Source organism: Spermophilus citellus (genome assembly GCF_964194105.1).
Source record: "Spermophilus citellus genome assembly, chromosome: 12".
Lineage (NCBI taxonomy): Eukaryota > Metazoa > Chordata > Mammalia > Rodentia > Sciuridae > Spermophilus > Spermophilus citellus.
Genome location: NC_138198.1, coordinates 10,434,557 through 10,455,732, shown reverse-complemented (window position 1 = coordinate 10,455,732; position 21,176 = coordinate 10,434,557). Strand labels below are relative to the sequence as shown.

The 21,176-nt window shown below is 35.9% G+C and overlaps 1 protein-coding gene across 3 annotated transcripts in view; it reads left to right on the top strand.

The window, feature by feature from the left end:
* The window catches only part of ERCC6L2 (ERCC excision repair 6 like 2), a 120,591-nt gene that overhangs the window by 39,569 nt on the left and 59,846 nt on the right, over positions 1-21,176 (top strand). For all 3 annotated transcript variants that reach the window (XM_081262900.1, XM_081262901.1, XM_081262902.1), the window contains 2 exons: positions 99-244; positions 20,274-20,369. In XM_081262900.1, the coding sequence (XP_081119026.1) occupies positions 99-244; positions 20,274-20,369 (242 nt within the window). The remainder of the gene's footprint in view (positions 1-98; positions 245-20,273; positions 20,370-21,176) is intronic.

Below are 21,176 nucleotides of genomic sequence, written 5' to 3'. Positions count from 1 at the left end.
ACGAGTGCCAATAATACTTAGTAAGTCTAACGTCTGTGATGGAAAGAAACTCATAAACCAAGAATTCCCATTTGTCCCCCTCCCTGTCTTTCCTCCAGTTGCTTGACGTGCTCCAGCAATACTGTATGGCATCTGGGCTGGATTACCGGCGACTTGATGGAAGTACAAAATCAGAGGAAAGGCTCAGGATCGTAAAGGAGTTCAACAGTACACAAGATGTTAACATTTGCCTTGTCTCTACAATGTAAGAAATTAAATTTGATATCTTGATTTTTATCTAGTTGTTTTTAATACTTAAGATAATTTTTAAAAATGTTGCTAGATTGATTTTTTAGTGAATATGCTTACAATGCTTTTTTTATGTGAGTTTAAGGAGAAGCAGGAAAATGTGTTAAGTACAACTGATAAACAAAATCTTGAATTTTTCCTAATCTTTTCTCTCCTTTCCTTTATCATCACTTAATTCCCTTGTAAGTGTAGATTTATAAAGACATGAGCCTCATATCTTGTGGTGAGAACAATCAGACTTCTTATCCATTGGATAACTGAGAGTCACTGCAGAAGCAGTTTTCCAAGTTGAGTACACTCAGGGGGCCCTTCAGAGCCTGTTGGGCGGGGGTTGCCCTCCTCTGCTGCTACCTTGTCTCAACTGGAACCACTCCACAGTTAGAAACTTTGTAAAAGGTAAATTTGCTCCTACACCTATCTGTGTATCTCTAAAACCCTTTAAAGAACATATACACTTTAGAGAAAGATTTAAGTCAATATAAATACCTAAGTAAGTTGAATACATTTTGGAGGAGTAATAAGTCTATGATTTATGACATCTTATTATTGATTTACTGCCTCCATCTTCCAAAAGGAATTTCAAGAGACTTTAAAAAGAAATAGATGTAAAACAAGACAGAAGAAAAATTATCCTTTTTTTGGTACTGAAGATTGAACCCGGGGCACTTAACCACTGAGCCACATTCCCAGCCCTTTTATATATGTTATTTTAAGACAGAGCCTCACTCAGTTTCATAGGACTTCACTAAGTTACTGAGGCTGGCCTTGAACTTACAATTCTCCTGCCTCAGCTTCTTGAGCTGCCGGGAGTACAGGAGTGAGACATTGTGCCCAGCTAAAAAAATTAAAGTGAGGAGTAAAGATTATTTATAATGAGTCACTACTGGGGAACTCTAAAATTATTCTTGAATTCTTGCAACTAAGGCAAAGGGAGAGAGGCTTTGGATTCCCATTTCCTATAAATGAATTTGAGAAGTCAATTCTCACAAGAGTCCTTACATACAGAGCATTAAATGATGTAGAATACTATCTTCAAGTAAATTTTGTAAAACACACATATGCATTCTTTATTTTAAAATAGTGCGTCTCAAAGTAATAATATTAAACAGTCCAAATAGTACAGAAGAGAGTGTGACAAGCCCTGCGCTCTCCCCTCTGCTCACCTTCAGTCTGAGCAGCCCAGAACTTCCGTATAGCTCCTCATTATTTCTTCATCTGTGTCTCAGAAATTGCTGTTTAACTCGTATAGTGAATTTTCAATTTTTAAAGACTGTTTTTTCTTTTTAGAAATTGTATTTGATTCTTTCAAATCTACCTTATCATTTCATTTGTATTTTGTTCTTTGTAATTTCTAATCTTCATTTCTCTAATACTTTTATCACACTTCTAAAAACCTTTTTGAATGGCATTTTTGCTCTAGTAACTCCTGTACTTGGGGATGCTGATCCTTCTACTTGTGTTTCCTCTGGCTCTTGGCTTGTGATAAATGGTTTCTTTATGTATTTTCTAATTCTTTAAAAATTTGAACTTCTCTTCAGTAGGGCTTTTTCTTCTGTGGAAATCCTTTTGAGACAGATTGCTGGAGTTTTCCACTTCATTTTATCTTATGCTAGGTATACCAACCAAGGGAATGGAAGAAGTTTTGGGTTCCTATTTTTCAAACTAATTTTTGCATTAGTACATAAAGATCCTGATTTTTGCATTAGTCATTACATAAAGAACCTTACATAATATGATAAATACATCTCAACTATGTTTTGCAAAAGATAAATAAACTTAGTTTTTTTGTTTATTTTGCAATGGTTTATATTTAATTTCTACTGTAGCAGAAGTGTTTCCACATTGGAATAGCTATTATTTTGCCAGAATTCTATCAACTATACACAACTTGAAATCTATTACGAAAGAGAAGGATTTAGTCTCCTTTCATTACTCCTTCCCTTTTTCATACAGTGTTTGCTAATTTTATTATTATGTTTTGTCTGTCAACTACTTTTGTAATTTTAAATCATTATTCTTCTGTTAGATCCACCTCCCAGGATTCCATGCTATCTTCATTTTTGGTTTGCTCCCTTGTTTCACTGGAAAGTGTTCAGTATTAGATCCACCTCCCAGGATTCCATGCTATCTTCATTTTTGGTTTGCTCCCTTGTTTCACTGGAAAGTTTTCAGTGTTAATGTTTGGTCCATTGGTAGTCTACATATGTTCTAAGTCCTTGTAATGTGTGGTATTAACATTAGTGCACACCTACTCTTTCTTCTGTTTTAAGACCTGCAGCATTAATCAGATTATTGTCCATAGGCCAAAACCAGCACTTAGATTATTATGATTTTGTATACATTGTTTAGTCCTAGGCTAAGTATGGCTAGGACAACCTCTCTGAATGTTCATGAGTTTTCAGCCAGTTCTGGGAGTTCTCAGCATCGTCAAATAAGTTCTCTTTTCTAACATTCCGTCCATAGTTCATATTTGCATGGTTCAGTTCAGTTCACAGTTCAGTCATGACTTTCTTTCTTAGCTTTTTTCCCTTTTGGATTTTTGCACTTTATAATAAATCTCACTCTATTATTAATTCTTATTAGCATGTTGTCCTCTGTTGAGTCATTTGTATTCTTAAGGTCTTTATCCTGAAGCCTTTTATCCTAATTATTTCTAGGCCTGATGAAGTACTGCTGTATGCAAGCTTTCCTTTACTACTTTATTACACTGGATCTTTTTCCTGGGTTTCATGCTGTCTCCATTCTTGTCTGCCCTGTTGTTTTGTTGGAAATATTTCCTCAAGTAACTTTGTTAGTCAGGATGAATAGAAAGCAAACTCTCTACATCTCTGACTGTAGGAGATGTGTCATCTCACACACATGGCATTGCAGCACAGTCTGCTGGTATTTAGTGTTGCTAAATAGATGCCCAAAGCCAATCCGTTTCACATTCCTCTTGGGGAATTCATAAGGGTTTGTCTTCATCTGTGGTATTCTGAAATTTCACAGTGACATTTGAGTCTTATTGTGGATCTTTGATTCTTTTTTGTGCTAGTCATAATCTGAAGACTTATTCTTTTTTAGTTTTGAAAATTCTGTCTTCTTATTTCTTTAACAATGGCATCTTTTTATTCCATTTTCTTTGTTCTTTTTTGCATGCCAAATTTTCAAAGTTTAGAACTTCTGTATTAATTCTTTAAATCTCTGAACTTTTTTCTCATATTTCACATGTTGTTATCTTGCTCTGTTCTGAGAAGTATCATTTTTCAATATAAGTGATTATTTTATTTAAAATAATCACATTTTTATTCTAAATTATTTCTAGCTTTCTACACTCTTGTTCTCTAAATTATCTTTATTCTTTCAGTACCTTAAATCTTAGCTTTCCATAATAGTTAAATTCAGTTTATTTGAAGAGCCATTTAGCACTTTTTTGTATGTGTGGTTGGATTTTTTATTGTAATCATTAAGTTTACAAATAACTTTCAGGAAATTGATGTTCTTATGATACTAAGATTTCCTACCCATTAATATGGTGTCTCTCTGTAATTATTTCAGCTTTCTTGGAAGCATTGTTAAATGGATACTTCATTTGATATATAACAATAAAGCTTAAAGACGTTTTTGTGGAACAGTAAGATATGGTGAAAGTATGCTTTTTGATATTTGGTAAAAGAATAGAATGTGGAAGACCCATTGAATGAACAGCCTGCCTGCTCATTAGGTTTCTGTCTCAAATATTACTCTTCAGCTCAAAAAGGGCAGTATTCTATTCTACTGCGTAAAGAATAACACATTTCTGTTAGCCATATAACAGCAGAATGATGGATTTGAAAGTAGGCTTCTGTGTTGTGTTGTCATCATAGAATCATCTCATTCCTAGAGTTGAGACATTTTTCTTTCTTTAAAAAAAGCTTTTCCTCTACTTTAATTCAGCCAGGTCCCAGTAGTAATTTCAGAATCTCTTAGAAGATTATTACCTCAAGTATTGGAGGCCTTCTCTGTGGCTCATACAGGGCATCTGAGAAGAATTCATGTCCAACTTTACTAGCTAGAAGCTAACTGGAGCAACTGATTAGATTTATTGGACAGATAAACCCAACTTCTACATGTTTGGTATATAAATCCCACCCAACTTCCCCAACTTACCCATTTTTTAAAATGCTTTGCAAAACTCTCCCTATCCCATCTTCTTCATTTGAATTTAAGTCTCTGTGACATCTTTATACTATAGTAATTTTCCAAAGTACAATATTCAGTTTCTGCAAGCACTGAACTATAAGTCAAGATGCTTAGATTTGAATGCAGACACCTAGCACTTAGGAAACCTTCAATTAGTTATTTTTTTTCTGATTTTCAGTTTCTTTATCTGTAGGATGAAGATAATATTTAGCTCATGGAGCTAGGTAGTAACCAGTAAATATGAACTAGTAAATAAGGAAATATCTTGCACAGTTTCTGGTGGGTACTCAGTAAATGTTAATTTCTTTCTATTTTGATAACAATTGTAGGAGAGAAAATTATTACCATCCCTCTAGATGATTATCATTCAGTGTTAACTTAGCATCAGTTAAGTGATACAGTTAATTTTGTGATACAGTAATGCAGCCGAAGAGGAAAGCTATTAGTATAAATCTTCAGAGAAAGACTTGAGAGGCAGGACTAGACAAACAGCTGAGGAAAAAAAGGAAATCATTTAGTTCCTGGATTTTAGTTTTGCTTTTCTTCTTAAAAAATATTAAATTTTATTATTAGCATACTATTAAATATAGGGAAAATTGAAAACATGAAAAGATCACAGTTGCATCAGATAAAATCTGATGAGCTGTGCAGGAAGCTGGAATCTAAAACTCAGGCAAACATTACGTACATTCAGTTTCACTATAAGATTTCTTTACTTCGGAAAGAGTTTCATTTCAAAAGAGATGATTATGCTAATAATATTCAAATACATTTGGTTGGCAGAAAAATGAATCTAACAAAACCATAGGTATTTTTAGTAAATGCATCTTTAGTGGCTTCTGTTCAATATGTACTCTAACTGTGGGTCACGTGAAATGAAAATGAAATTTTTAGCTTTTATATAAGTGGCAAAAAGACTATGTGTAGCACATACAGTGTTCAAATTCATTCTTCATGCTGAGTATTAGAATCATATACTGGTTGACTAGAAACAGTTTTCTAAGCAAACTTAGAAACCATAATGCTTTCATAATTATTCACTTACAAGGATTAAGTTAAGGATCAGGGGTACTGTGCTCCAAAAGTCAGGTGCAACTCAATAACACAACATCATGAATCATAATTTTGAGAGACTCTGGAGAAAAGTTGTTTCCTACTTCTTTTAGCTTTATTCAAAAATCTGTATCTTAAATTCCACAGAAAGATGAGGATGCTTCTTTTGTTAGATATCCTAAGAGATTCTAAACCACTCTTTTCAAATAGATCACTGGAATCATATGGTTAAAATCTGCCTCTACTGCTTGATTTTATCTCAGCTCAGACCTCTTTGTTCAGTTCAGCTATCTTCATTGACCCTTAATTTGGACCAAGAAGAATAAGAGGGTTTTTTTTTGTTGTTTTTTTTTTGCCTTTGAAAAGCAATATAATGCAAGTAAATGCTTTACAGGAATTATATGTGAAGTTCCAAGAGTATATAAGGATTAGGTAGATCAAAGAAGTCATAAAAGGATGGCAGTATTTAAACTGGCCCTTTCTGGAGAAGGCTTCATTAGAACGAAGAGGAAAAACTGTTTACAACTTCATTCTTCTTGCTGAGTATTAGAATAAAAAATGGATGAATGGCATTTCGGGCAGTGAGAAGAACATAGGTAGGCAAATGACTAGAGGAGCTGGGTATGGGCTAGGGCTTAGGACACCTGCGGGAGGAGCAGGGTATACAACTAACAGGCAGAGTCATTAGCTAATTAAACAAAGGTGGTAGTGAATATCCACTGTGACAGGTCCTGGAGAAGGGAAAATGTACAAGATTACACCCCAGTGCTTTTAAAAGTTATAATTCAGCAACTTTGGGTATGGAGGAGTTGTTTAGAAATGTGTGAAAGTATGGTAAATGCAGGGTAGAAGGAGGCACAGAAGAGGACTATTTCCTTCAGGCTTTATTAGTGAAACTTGAAAGACAAGTAGAAGTTAGCCAGGCAAGTAAGAGAGAAGAAAATTCTGTAAAAGCAGTGTATGAAGACAACTTACAGTATTTTGGTGATTCCTTGGATAAAGTCAGGAATGACTGGTGTGATAACAGTTACAGAGGTGATAGGCCCTGTATTTAGGCCTGAGGAATTGGCCTCTGATGGATAGGAATTGAACATTTTTAAAAAGAGAAGTGGCATACTTAATTTTCCATATTTAAATAATTTTATGTAATGTGAGGGTGAACTTACTGTCTGAAGTAAGGGAGTAGTGAGGAGGCTGATGAAGTCATCCACATCAGTGCAACATATGATGCCCTGCTTAGGCAGTGGTAACAGAAGTGGAGAAGGACTCACAGAAAAACATTTCCAAGGTAAATCTGACTGTATACTGATTGGCTTATAATGAGAAGGGGAACTGTGATAGAGAAGAAGCATAGGATGGCTTTTGACTTTGATGAATGGGCATATGAGTGACGTCATCAGCCAACAAAGGGAATACGTGGAGAAAAGAACTCTGGGTCCAGGATGGTTTAAGATGCAGCTCATTATAAAATAAGTATTTATATTATTCATCTTGTTCTCTCTCTCTCTCTCTCTCTTTTTTTTTTTTTTTTTTGCTTGGTACCAGGGATAGAACCAAGGGGTTCACATCCTTAGCCCTCCATATTATATATATATATATATATATATATATATATGTATGTATATATATATATACATATATGTATATATAATTTTGAGATAGGGTCTTGCTAAGTTGATTGGGGTCTTGCTAAGTTGCTGAGGCTGGCTTTGAACTTGTGATGCTCCTGCCTCAGCCTCCCAAGCCGTTGGAATTACAAGCATGTGCCACTGCACCTGACTTGTTCTCTTCTTAATAGAGAACTTGTAACATCTTTTTTTCAATAGTTATAGTGATTCCTCTACGTTATTGTCTTATACCCTCAAGATTGTATTAACTATTCCATGACTTATACTTTTCACTATAAAAATAAGCTTATATATGTCTATGAAAAAACCTTGCTGCGCTTTTCATAGGAATTGCACCATAGCTCAATTTGGGGATAATTGACATCTTTATGTTGAGTTCTCCAATCCATGAACATGGTAGATCTCTCTATTCAGATCTTTATCAGTGTCTTTCATCAGATTTGTAATTTTCAGCATACAAATTCTAGACATGTTTTGTATATTTAATATTTAAGCATTTTATTTTTTTTTTGGTAATGATTATAAATTGTATTATGTTGTTTTTTTGATGCTGAGGATTGAACCCAGGGCTTTGTACATGCAAGGCAAGTACTACTCTACCAACTGAACTATAGCCCCAGCCCTGTATTATGTTTTAAAATTTTGGATTTCACGGATTCATTGTTTGTATGGATTGAGCATCCCTAAACCAAAAATCTGAAATCCAAAATGCTCCAAAAAACTTTTTTGGAATGAGTATGAACTCACAAATGGAAAATTCTACACCTGACCTCATCACAGTCAAAACACAAGTGCATAAGACACAGTTAACTCAGCATCCTCATAGGAAAAAAGATTCTCTAGCCCCTTTGGCTATGATACACAAACTTTTTTCATGCATGAAATTATTAAAAATATATAAAATTACCTTCAGGCTATTTGTATGAGGTATATATGAACATAAATGAATTTGTTTTAGAGTTGGGTCTCATCCTCAAGATAACTTCTATGCAAATATTCCAAAATCTGGAAAAATTCTAAATCTCAAATACATCTGGTCTCAGGCATTTCAGATGAGTAACCTTTCGCCTATATATAGAAATATATCTTTAAAATATTAATCTTAGGGCTGGGGATGTGGCTCAAGTGGTAGCGCGCTCGCTTGGCATGCGTGCGGCCCGGGTTTGATCCTCAGCACCACATACCAACAAAGATGTTGTGTCCGCCAAGAACTAAAAAAAAAATAATAAATATTAAAAAAAATTTTCTCTCTCTCTCTCTCCTCTTTCACTCTCTCTTTAAAAAAAATATTAATCTTATACCCTGAAACATTGAAGTTATTTATTAGTTCTAGCAGAATTTTTCCCCTAGATTCCTTGAGATTTTCTGCATAGACAATTATGTCATCTGCAAATTCTGTCAGTTTTATTTTTTCCCAATCTGTATATCTTATTTTCCCTTGTCGAGGAATTTTTCCTTGATTTTTAATTTTCTGAGAATTTTTATTAAGAATGGTTGTTGGATTTTACCAAATAATTTTTCTATATCCATTGATATTATCATACAATTTTTCTTCTTTAGCCTGTTAATGTATTAGATTACATTGACTGATTTCAAATGTTGAGTCTGCTTTGCATCCTTACAATAGATCCCAATAGGCAATGTTATAATTATTTTAGTATTTTGCTAGATTTTATTTATAAATATTTTGTTGAGGATTTTTGCGTCTCAGTTCAGGAGAGATATTGGTATGCCATTTTTTTGTTCATTTGTGTTTTTTATTTTCCTTGCACTGACTTTGTATGGTTTTGGTGTCAGATAATACTAGCCTTATTCATTGAGTTGAGAGGTGCTCTTTCCTCTTCTATTTTATAGAGTATATTGTATAAAACAGATATTAATTCTTCTATAAATGGTACACTTATCCAGCAGAATCATCTGAGCCTGGAGTTTTATTTTGTAAGAGCTTTTTAAATACTTATTTACTTAGCTAAACTGTGGAATCAACCTAGATGTCCTTCGGTTGGTGAATGGATTACAAAATGTGGTATGTATACACAATGGAATATTACTCAGCAATAAGATAATAAAATCATGGAATTTGCAGGTAAACAGATGGAGTTGGAGAATGAAATGCTAAGTGAAGATAGCCAATCCCAAAATACGAAATGCAGAATGTTTTCTCTGCTATAAGGATGCTGATTCATAATGGGGTTGGCGGGGGCTGGGGGAGCATAGATGGATTAGATGAACTCTAGATAGAGCAAAAAGGAGGGAGGGGAAGGGAGGTAGCAAGGGGGTAGGAAAGACTGTGGAATGAGATAAACGTCATTACCCTACATACACACAAATAGTGTGGCTCTACTTTGTGTACAGAGATATGAAAAATTGTGCTCTATATGTGTAATATGAATTGTAATACATTCTTCTGTCATACATAACAAATTAGAATAAAAAGTTGAATAAAGAAAAATTGTGTTCTATATGTGTAATATGAATTGTAATGCATTCTGCTGTCATACATAACAAATTAGAATAAAAAGTTGAATAAAGAGGATATTTAAAAACTTAAAAAAATAAAAAATAAATACTTATTTACTCTTTAAAATTGTTATAGCAATATTCAAGTTGTTTGTTTCATTTAGTTGTGTTTAATAGTTTGTGGGTTTTGAGAAAACTGTCCACATTTAAGTTGCAGAATTTATAATCATGAAATTATTCATAGCACTCACTTATACTTTTAGGATCTGTAGTGGTATCTCCTGTTTTATGCTTAATATTGGTAATTTGTGTATTCTTTTGTCATGCATGCTAGAAGTATAACAAAGAATCAGCTTTTTGTTTCATTGATTTTTTTCTCTAATGTTTTCCTACATTCAGATATATTCATTTCTGCTCTTATGTTATTATTTCCTTCAGCTTTGTGTTTTTGCTCCTTCAGATTATTGACTTGATGCCTTTATTTCTTTTCTAATGTAATTATTTAGTGGTATTCACTAGTAGTGGTATATTGTATTTTCATTTTTTTAAATTAAATGTTTTAGTTATAGGTGGACACAATGTCTTTATTTTACTTTATGTGGTGCTGAGTATCAAACCATGTGCCTCACGCATGCTAGGCAAGCGCTCTACCTCTGAGCCACAACCCTGGCCCATATTTTCATTTTTATTGAACCATCTTTATTATTTATGATTCATTATATTTTAAATTTTCTTTTAAACTTGTTGAGACTTCTGCTTTGTTCCTTAATGTGTACATGTTATATCTTTTGTCCTGTTTTTACTTTCAGCCAATCTGTATCAGTGCATTTAAAGCATTTAGTATTTTTAAATTTTATTTAATTTATTTACTGTAGACAGCATATTGTTGGATCATGGGTGGATTTTTTGTTTTGTTTTGTTTTTCCTCCCACTATGCTAACCTCTGATTTTTTTTTTTTAAATTTTAATTTGTTGGTACCAGAGATTGAGCTCAAGGGTGCTGAACCACTGAACCACATTTCTTTTTACTTTTTATTTTGAGATAGGGTCTCAGTTGCTTAGGACCTTGCTAAGTTGCTGAGGCAGGCTTTGAACTTGTGATCCTCTTGCCTCAGCCTGCTGAGCTGCTGGGATTATAGGCATGCACCACTATGCTCGGCTAATCTCTGATTTTTAAATGGTACATTTAGGCCATGGTAGTTCAGGTAATTATTAATATATTGTATTTTTAGTTTTACTATTTATTTCCCATTTCTGGTTCTATTGTTTCTCTTGTTTGAACCTTTTAAAATGATTATTTATTTAGACTTCTTAGTATATTTCTTTCTACATTTTTCCTAGTAGTTGCTATAGCTTTTACAATACACATAATAACTTCTCATAGTCTACTGGTATAAAGGTTTACTAGTTTGAAGAGTAGAAACCTTACTTATATTTAAGTACCTTTGCTACTCTACTTTTAAAAAATAGTTGTCATAGTTATTTCTATCACATATAGTAGCATATCCGGTGGCATTGTGATTTCGATTTAACCATGAAATGTGATTTATGAAACTCATGAGAAATAGAGTGTTTTTTATATCCACCCATTTTTTTTTTTTTTACCAATTTTGATATTCCTTTTTCTAAAGTTCCAAGCTGCCTTCCCTTTTCTTTTCTTTCTTTTTAAAGAATTTCCTTTAGCCATTCTTTTAGGATAAGTCTGGTGGCAAGTTTTTGTAGGTTTCCTTAATCTGAGAATGTCATGATTCCTCTTTCCTTTCGGGGGGTATTTTCACTGGATGTAGAATTTGCTGTTGAAGTTCTTCTCTTTCAGCTGTTTCAAAATGTTGGCATTTCCTCTGGCTCTCTCCTTGCTGATGAGATGCCCAGTAAATTGCATTGGTATCCCCTGAAAGCAATGCGTTCTTCTTCTCTGGTCACTGTTTTGCCTATTCTGTTTGGATTCACTCAGCTTTTCGAATCTATGGGTTTGTATCTTTTGCCAGATGTAGGAAGTTTTCAGCCATATTTCTTTGAGTATTTTCATTCTCATTCTCTTCCCTTCCAGGTACTCCTATGACATGAGTGTTAGCTTTTTTTCCCTCAGGTCTCTAAGGCTTTGTTAACTTTTCCATCTGTTTTCTCTCTGTTATTGGGAAATGACATTGTCATTATCTTTACTGATTCTATTCTTTGTCATCTCCATTGTACTATTGAGCCCATCCTGCAAGTTTTGTATTTCAGTTCTAAAATTTCTATTTCGTTCTTCTTTATGTCCTCTTTCTTGTTGCTGGGACTTTATTTTTTAAAAATTTTTCAAGCATATTTGTAATTGCTTATTGAAACATTCTTATGATGACTACATTAAAACTCTTTTTTTTTTTTTTACTTTTAACATTTTATTTTTATTTATTTTTTTTTACATTTTTTTTATTGGTTGTTCACAACATTACAAAGCTCTTGACATATTATATTTCATACATTAGATTGAAGTGGGTTATGAACTCCCAATTTTACCCCAAATGCAGATTGCAGAATCACGTCAGTTACACATCCACAATTTTACATAATGCACTAATAGTAATTGTTGTATTCTGCTACCTTTCCTATCCCCTACTATCCCCCCTCCCCTCCCCTCCCATCTTCTCTCTCTACCCCATCTACTGTAATTCATTTCCCTCCTTGTTAATTTTCCCATTCCCCTCACAACCTCTTATATGTAATTTTGTTTAGCAATGAGTGTCTCCCTTCATTTCCATGCAATTTCCCTTTTCTCTCCCTTTCCCTCCCATCTCAAGTCTCTGTTTAATGTTACTCTTTTCTTCCTACTCTTCCTCCCTGCTCTGTTCATACTTGCTCTCATTATATCAAAGAAGACATTTGGTATCTGTTTTTTAGGGTTTGGCTAGCTTCACTAAGCATAATCTGCTCTAATGCCATCCATTTCCCTGAAAATTCTATGATTTTGTCATTTTTTATTGCTGCATAGTACTCCATTGTGTATAGATGCCACATTTTTTAATCCATTCATCTATTGAAGGGCATCTGGGTTGGTTCCACAGTCTAGCTATTGTGAATTGTGCTGCTATGAACATCGATGTGGCAGTGTCCCTGTAGCATGCTCTTTTAAGGTCTTCAGGGAATAGTCCGAGAAGGGCAATAGCCGGGTCAAATGGTGGTTCCATTCCCAGCTTTCCCAGGAATCTCCAAACTGCTTTCCAAATTGGCCGCACCAATTTGCAGTCCCACCAGCAATGTACAAGTGTACCCTTTTCTCCACATCCTCGCCAGCACTTGTTGTTGTTTGAATTCATAGTGGCTGCCAATCTTACTGGAGTGAGATGGTATCTTAGGGTGGTTTTGATTTGCATTTCTCTGACTGCTAGAGATGGAGAGCATTTTTTCATGTACTTGTTGATTGATTGTATATCCTCCTCTGAGAAGTGTCTGTTCAGGTCCTTGGCCCATTTGTTGATTGGGTTATTTGTTATCTTATTGTCTAATTTTTTGAGTTCTTTGTATACTCTGGATATTAGGGCTCTATCTGAAGTGTGAGGCGTAAAAATTAGTTCCCAGGATGTAGGCTCCCTATTTACCTCTCTTATTGTTTCTTTTGCTGAAAAAAAACTTTTAAGTTTAATTAAGTCCCATTTGTTGATTCTAGTTGTTAACTCTTGTGCTATGGGTGTCCTACTAAGGAATTTGGAGCCCGACCCCACAATCTGTAGATCGGAGCCAACTTTATCTTCTATCAGACGCAGAGTTTCTGATTTGATATCAAGCTCCTTGATCCATTTTGAGTTAACTTTTGTGCATGGCGAGAGAAAGGGATTCAGTTTCATTTTGTTGCATATGGATTTCCAGTTTTCCCAACACCATTTGTTGAAGATGCTATCCTTCCTCCATTGCATGCTAATAGCCCCTTTATCAAATATAAGATAGTTGTAACTTTGTGGGTTAGTCTCTGTGTCCTCTATTTTATACCATTGGTCCACCCGCCTGTTTTGGTACCAGTACCATGCTGTTTTTGTCACTATTGCTCTGTAATATAGTTTGAAATCTGGTATCGCTATACCGCCTGATTCACTCTTTCTGCTTAGAATTGCTTTTGCTATTCTGGGTCTTTTATTTTTCCATATGAATTTCATGATTGCTTTATCTATTTCTACAAGAAATGCCGTTGGGATTTTGATTGGCATTGCATTAAATCTATAGAGAACTTTTGGTAATATCGCCATTTTGATGATGTTAGTTCTGCCTATCCATGAACAGGGTATATTTTTCCATCTTCTAAGATCTTCTTCTACTTCTCTCTTTAGGGTTCTGTAGTTTTCATTGTATAAATCTTTCACCTCTTTTGTTAGGTTGATTCCCAAGTATCTTATTTTTTTTGAGGATATTGTGAATGGAGTGTTTTTCCTCATTTCCATTTCAGAAGTTTTGTTGCTGATATACAGAAATGCCTTTGATTTATGCGTGTTGATTTTATATCCTGCCACTTTGCTGAATTCATTTATTAGTTCTAGTAGTTTCTTTGTAGACCCTTTTGGGTCTTCTAGGTATAGAATCATGTCATCTGCAAATAGTGATAATTTAAGTTCTTCTTTTCCAATTTTTATGCCTTTAATTTCTTTCGTCTGTCTAATTGCTCTGGCCAGTGTTTCGAGAACTATATTGAATAGAAGTGGAGATAGAGGGCATCCCTGTCTTGTTCCGGATTTTAGAGGGAATGCCTTCAACTTTTGTCCATTCAGAATGATGCTAGCCTGAGGCTTAGCATAGATAGCTTTTACAATGTCAAGGTAAGTTCCTGTTATCCCTAGTTTTTCTAATGTTTTGAACATAAAGGCATGCTGTACTTTGTCGAATGCTTTCTCTGCATCTATCGAGATGATCATATGGTTCTTATCTTTAAGTCTATTGATGTGGTGAATAACATTTATTGATTTCCGTATGTTGAACCATCCTTGCATCCCAGGGATGAATCCTACTTGATCATGGTGCACTATTTTTTTGATGTGTTTTTGTATTCGATTCGCCAGAATTTTATTGAGGATTTTTGCATCTAGGTTCATTAGAGATATTGGTCTGTAGTTTTCTTTCTTTGAGGTGTCTTTGTCTGGTTTCAGGATCAGGGTGATGTTGGCCTCATAGAATGAATTTGGAAGAGCTCCCTCTTTTTCTATTTCCTGAAATAACTTGAAAAGTATTGGTATTAATTCTTCTTTAAAGGTTTTGTAAAACTCCGCTGTATACCCATCCGGTCCTGGGCTTTTCTTGGTTGGTAGTCTTTTGATGGCTTCTTCAATTTCATCTATTGATATTGGTCTGTTCAGATTGTCTATATCCTCCTGACTCAGTCTGGGCAAATCATATGACTTAAGAAATTTATCGATGTCTTCACTATCCTCTATTTTATTGGAATATAGATTTTCAAAATAATTTCTAATTGTCTTCTGTATTTCTGTAGCATCTGTTGTGATATTGCCTTTTTCATCCCGTATGTTAGTAATTTGAGTTCTCTCTCTTCTTCTCTTCGTTAGCATGGCTAAAGGTCTGTCGATCTTGTTTATTTTTTCGAAGAACCAACTTTTAGTTTTGTTAATTTTTTCAATAGTTTCTTTTGTTTCAATTTCGTTAATTTCCGCTCTGATTTTAATTATTTCTTGCCTTCAGCTACATTTGCTGTTGTTTTGCTCTTCCTTTTCTAGGGCTTTGAGTTGGAGTGTGAGCTCATTTATTTGTTGGTTTCTTCTTTTTTTGAGGAATGACCACCAGGCAATGAACTTTCCTCTTAAAACTGCTTTCATTGTGTCCCATAGATTCCGATATGTTGTGTCTGTATTTTCGTTTATCTCTAAGAATTTTTTGATTTCCTCCTTTATGTCTTCTGTAACCCATTGATCATTCAGTAACATATTGTTCATTGTCCATGTGATGTAGGATTTTTCCTTCCTTCTTTTATCATTGATTTCCAGTTTCATTCCATTATGATCAGATAAAATGCATGGTATTATCTCCACCCCTTTATATTTACTGAGGGTTGCCCTATGGCATAATATATGGTCTATTTTTGAGAAGGATCCATGTGCTGCTGAGAAGAAAGTATATCCATTTGATGATGGTTGATATATTCTATATAAGTCAGTTAAGTCTAGGTTATTGATTGTGGTATTGAGTTCTATAGTTTCTTTATTTAACTTTTGTTTGGAGGATCTGTCCAATGGTGAGAGAGGTGTGTTGAAGTCTCCCATAATTATTGTGTTGTGGTCTATTTGATTCTTGAATTTGAGGAGAATTTGTTTTGTGAATGTCGCAGCACCATTATTTGGTGCGTAAATATTGATAATTGTTATGTCTTGTTGGTGAATGGTTCCTTTTAACAGTATATAATGACCTTCTTTATCCCTTTTGATTAACTTAGTCTTGAAGTCGATTTTATTCGATATGAGGATGGCCACCCCTGCTTGCTTACGAGGACCATGTGCGTGGTATATTTTTTCCCATCCTTTCACCTTCAGCCTGTGTATGTCTTTTCCCATCAGATGTGTCTCCTAGAGGCAGCATATTGTTGGATTTGTTTTTTTTAATCCATGATACCAGCCTATGTCGCTTTATTGGAGAGTTTAAGCCATTAACATTCAGAGTTACTATTGATATGTGGTTTGAACTTCCATCCATGTTTGATTGTTTATCCTTTTTTTAAAAAAAAGATTTAGTTTGTCTCTCCATGATTGTCTTTCCCCTTGCCCTCTGTCTTTACTGAGGCACTTCCCACTGATGGTTTTGGTTATTGTTTTTCATTTCTTCCTCGTGTAGTGTTTTGCTCAAAATGCTTTGCAATGCTGGTTTTCTGGCTGCAAATTCTTTTAACTTTTGTTTATCATGAAAGATTTTTATTTCGTTGTCATACCTGAAGCTTAATTTTGCTGGATACAGAATTCTTGGTTGGCATCCATTGTCTTTCAGTGTTTGAAATACATTGTTCCATGACCTTCTTGCTTTCAGTGTCTGTGATGAAAAATCCGTGGTTAACCGTATTGGTTTACCCCTAAATGTAATCTGTCTCCTTTCTCTTGTAGCTTTTAATATTTTCTCTTTGTTCTGTATATTGGATATCTTCATAACAATGTGTCTTGGCGTTGGTCTACTGTGATTTTGTGTGCTCGGTGTCCTGTATGCATCTTCAATTTGTATATCTGTTTCCTTTTTTATTTCTGGAAAGTTTTCTGTAATTATTTCCTTCAGCAAGTTTCTCATTCCCTTGGTTTGAATCTCTGTACCTTCTTCTATCCCGATGACTCGTAAGTTCGGTTTCTTAATGTTATCCCATAATTCTTGGATGTTTTTCTCGTGATTTTTTACCAGCCTTTCTGAGTTGGCTAGACTCTTTTCAAGATGGTATATTTTGTCTTCATTATCTGATGTTCTGGTTTCTACTTGCTCCACTCTGTTAGTGATACTCTCAATTGAGTTTTTAATTTGGTTTATCATTTCCTTCATTTCTAGAATTATTGTTTGATTATTTTTTATAATCTCTATCTCCTGATAAAGATGCTTAACTTCTTCTTTTATCTGTTTGTGAAATGCATTCTCAATGTGTTCTTTCGCTGCTTGAATTTGCTGTCTTGTATCCTCTTTAAGGTTCCATTCCATCTGTCTTAGGTGTTCCTTGAGTTCTTTATATGACCATTTTTCTGATGACTCTAGGTCCTCCTGAATATTTAGGCTGTCCTGCATTGTTTGTACTCCTTTTCTTCCTTGTTTTTTGAAGCTGCTCATGTTGCTTCTTGTTCTGTTTGACTGCTGAGTTACTGTTTACTCCTATAAATTAGTTTGATGCTTGGGAGGAAAGGTATTTGAAGGGAAGGGAAGAAGTCTCTAAAGAGAATGAGAGTAGGCAGGTAGAATTCAAGAAAAAAGGGGGGATAAGAAAAATGAGAAGACTAAAGAAGAAAAAGAATAGGAACTAAAAAAGAAAAAGATTAAAATAATAATAATAATAATAATTTAAAAAATTTAAATTAAAATTAGTAGAAAAAAAATTTTAAAAAATATTTTGTAAAAAAAAATTAATAAAACAACAAGAAAGAAAAAATGAAAATGAAAGAAAAACCTAAATCAAAATAAAAAAAAAACAGAAAAAAAAAAAACCTAATAAATGCAGTCTTAGAGTTTGATTAACTTCTCTTCCAGTAGATGGCACTGTGCCCACCAGGTCAAGTTTCTCCTGTCAATACGCGGGAACCAATCACTGTGCAGCAGCTCCTCCCAGACTGGGCGAGTCTCCAATCCTGAGTGTCTAGGGCCTCCTCTTGTGTCTAGTCACTTCCCACTTTTTCTCTAGCCAGGCCCCTCTCACCACAATACTGGCTACACGCCAGGTCTGCTGCTCCCGGGAGCCCTGTTTTCATGAACGACTGGGCACACTCTTCCAGTTTGCCATTCCCTCAGACCCTAAGCTTGTAGAGTTTGGGGCTGAGAATCCTCAGCGGCTTTTACTTGCCCTCTGGTATCCACATCCCCGTAGGTGGTGCAAGAGACCTCAGCAGTCAGCCCTGGTGGGAGCGGTAGTTCCGCTTGCGGGACCCGCACCACCTCTGATTCCCTCGGGCTGGCTGAAGCACTCACAGGAGAGCTGGGAGGGGCCCTTACTGGAGAGCTGGGAGGGGCTCTTAGAGTTTTCCCGATGTGTGGAGAGGCAAGGCTATGGGATCACACACCTGTTTCAACGAAGTTATCTCCTCCGCAGCAGTCTGATGACACGGTTTCCCTTTGCCGGGAGACTAATTCAACAGGTGGGTCCTTCTCTCCCAAGCCCCGTTTCAAACCTGTGGCCACTACTTATGAAGGCTCGGTAGGCATTTACCTTCGTATGATGAGAAGGGCTGACCAGTTGTTTCAGCGGGATGAATTAATGCCGAGTCATAGCTGTTTGTCTGCGGGAAGCAGGTGACCGGGAGTTTGAATTCAGCGGGTCAGAGCTCAGTGCGTGTTCTCGGATCACTTGGATTTTAAATTGTCGCTCATCTTATCAGCTGTTTCATATAATTCGGCAGCTCATTCGCGCGGTGAAGAGTCTGCTCTATGGTGCTCCACGGGAGGCGGCGGTAGCAGCGGCGGCGGCAGCGGCGGCGGCCTTCGGGACCCCCTGGAAGGGGGTGCGGGTTGGGGGAGGGGAGGCGGTGCCTCAGGGCCCCGCGGTCCGGGTACCGGACACGCAGGAGAGCGGGCAGGGTGGGGGGAAGAAGTTGAGATCTAAATTTAGAGACTGAGCTTGGGAGGAGAGACGGCTGGGGAGAAAGAAGCAAGGCGGAAAGGCGGAGAGGAGAAGGGGAAGGAGAAGGAGAAGGGGCTGAGGGAGCCGGGCGGCTCGGGCTGCAGCCTTACTGCTCGCGCTGAAGTCGTGCTGTACTCCCTTCACCTTGGCTGGATTAGTGGCTGATTCACTCCACCTAGGCCCCTTTCTTGACACGGTGCTGGGTTTTTGTCGACAGATCTCCTTTAATGATCTTTACCTCATCTTTTCAGACGCCGCGGCGCGGGGCTCAGAGCGGCTTACTCACTTCCCGCCGCCATCTCTACATTAAAACTCTTGTCAGATAATTCCAACATCTGATTCATGTGTTGATTTCTTTTTTTCATTCAAGCTGAGGTTTTCCTGGTTGTTGGTATACTGACTGAATTTTTTATTATAGGCTGGACACTTTGAATATTATGAGATTTCATATCATATTTAAATTTCCTATATTAATACACCTCCTCTGACATTGTGCCAGCCAAGTAGGGCTGGAAATTCAGGTTTCCATTTGGCCTCTGCTGACACCCTAAGGTAGTTTCTTCATTACTGAAGAAACTGTTCCCACAGTTCATTACTGTTCCCACATGGTCTTCCCTTACACCTTGGAGGGCAAACCTGTTAACACTGGGTAGAAAATGGAAAATCACAGCATCACTCTTTCTTCTCTGACACCACCCTACCACCTCACCCCATCATAGCCAGGCAAGGTAGATTATAGCACCTTCACATAGCCTTTGCTCACTAGAGGGGGATGAACCACAGATCCTTCCTTTGTGTTTAGCCAGAGCTGGGTGGTTATAACTGTTGTCATTTCTAGTTCACTAGCTTCTCCAGAATCTGTCTTTGGTTATCTTAAGCAAAAAGAAAGCCAAAGAACTCACTGTTATGTCATTTCTTTGATCTTGTAGATGCTAGCCTGTTTGTCTTCTCTCCATCTTTCAGTGTGTTTTTTTGTTTGTTTGTTTGTTTGTTTAACATATAATATCCAGAGTCTTAAACTGTGCTTAGTGGAAGGAATAAAAAGATTTACATCTATTCCTGGATTAAATTTTAAAATATATATATTACTTTATTTAGTTAAAATATGCTAACCATTTTTTAAAAAAATTATTTTAGGAAAATCTTACAGAAATAATGTTCAAGTATCCAAAAATTGTAATAACTAGTACAATGTATTTATATGGGCTTGAATTGTAAATTCTTACAGAGATTTTTTGAAGTGGCAGAAAAAGAATTTGCCAGAGTTATTTTCTTTGTAAGATATTTGTGTTTTAATCACTCTCCTTTTATGATGTTAATGTAATCTTGTACTGTTTTGGCTGTAGAAACTTGACAAAATTGAGTTACAGCACAACAATTAGTTTGTGTTGTTTTAATGCTTTCTACTCTGTTTCTTCCAGGGCTGGTGGACTTGGCCTCAATTTTGTTGGTGCCAATGTTGTTATATTATTTGATCCAACTTGGAATCCAGCCAATGATCTTCAAGCTATTGACAGGTATAATAATGGCAAAATTGAAATGACTTTCAGATTCCTTTAATTTAAAAATACTCCTAAACTTTTAAGGTTTCTTATGAAAGGACTGATTGAAGAGAGAGGGAATTTTGTAAGAACTTCTGTTTAAAGTAACCCTGAATTATTTAATTGAAATAATTTCAAATAAATAGCCATTTATTTTCCATCCATCACAAAATCCTACTAATATGACAGAAATGACTTAAGAAGAAAGAATAAACCTATAAAACTAAAGGAAAATAAGACATTTCACTACTTGTAGATCAGAAATTTTGAGAAACTTCTGGAAGATAGAAAGCAAATAGAATCTGCGTAATCAAGAAAAAAAGAGAAGCCAGGTATGGTGGTGGCTGCCTGTAATCCCAGCGGCTCAGGAGGCTGAGGCAGGAGGATCCCAAGTTCAAAGCCAGCCTCAGCAATTTAGTGAGGCACTAAGCAACTCAGTGAGACCCTGTCTCTAAATAAAATACAAAATAGGGCTAGGGATGCAGCTCAGTGGTTGAGTGCCCCTGAGTTTAATCCTAGGTACATGCCCCCCCACACACACACTGTCCCCCAAAAATAATGAAGAGAGAAGAACTAGTCCAGAGTCTGCAGGAAAGACCTTGAAGTCTCAAGCTGAGATTGTACCCGGAGGATGTGGGAGTAGACCACAGTCTGTCCTTCTGGGGAGTTAACTAATGAATATGCTGAATCTGAAACAAATTTTCCTTTCATATTTACAGAAGGGTTGTCTATAGCAAGTCCTCCTTCGTTATTTCTGAAAGAATAATCTCATAAATAAGCAGA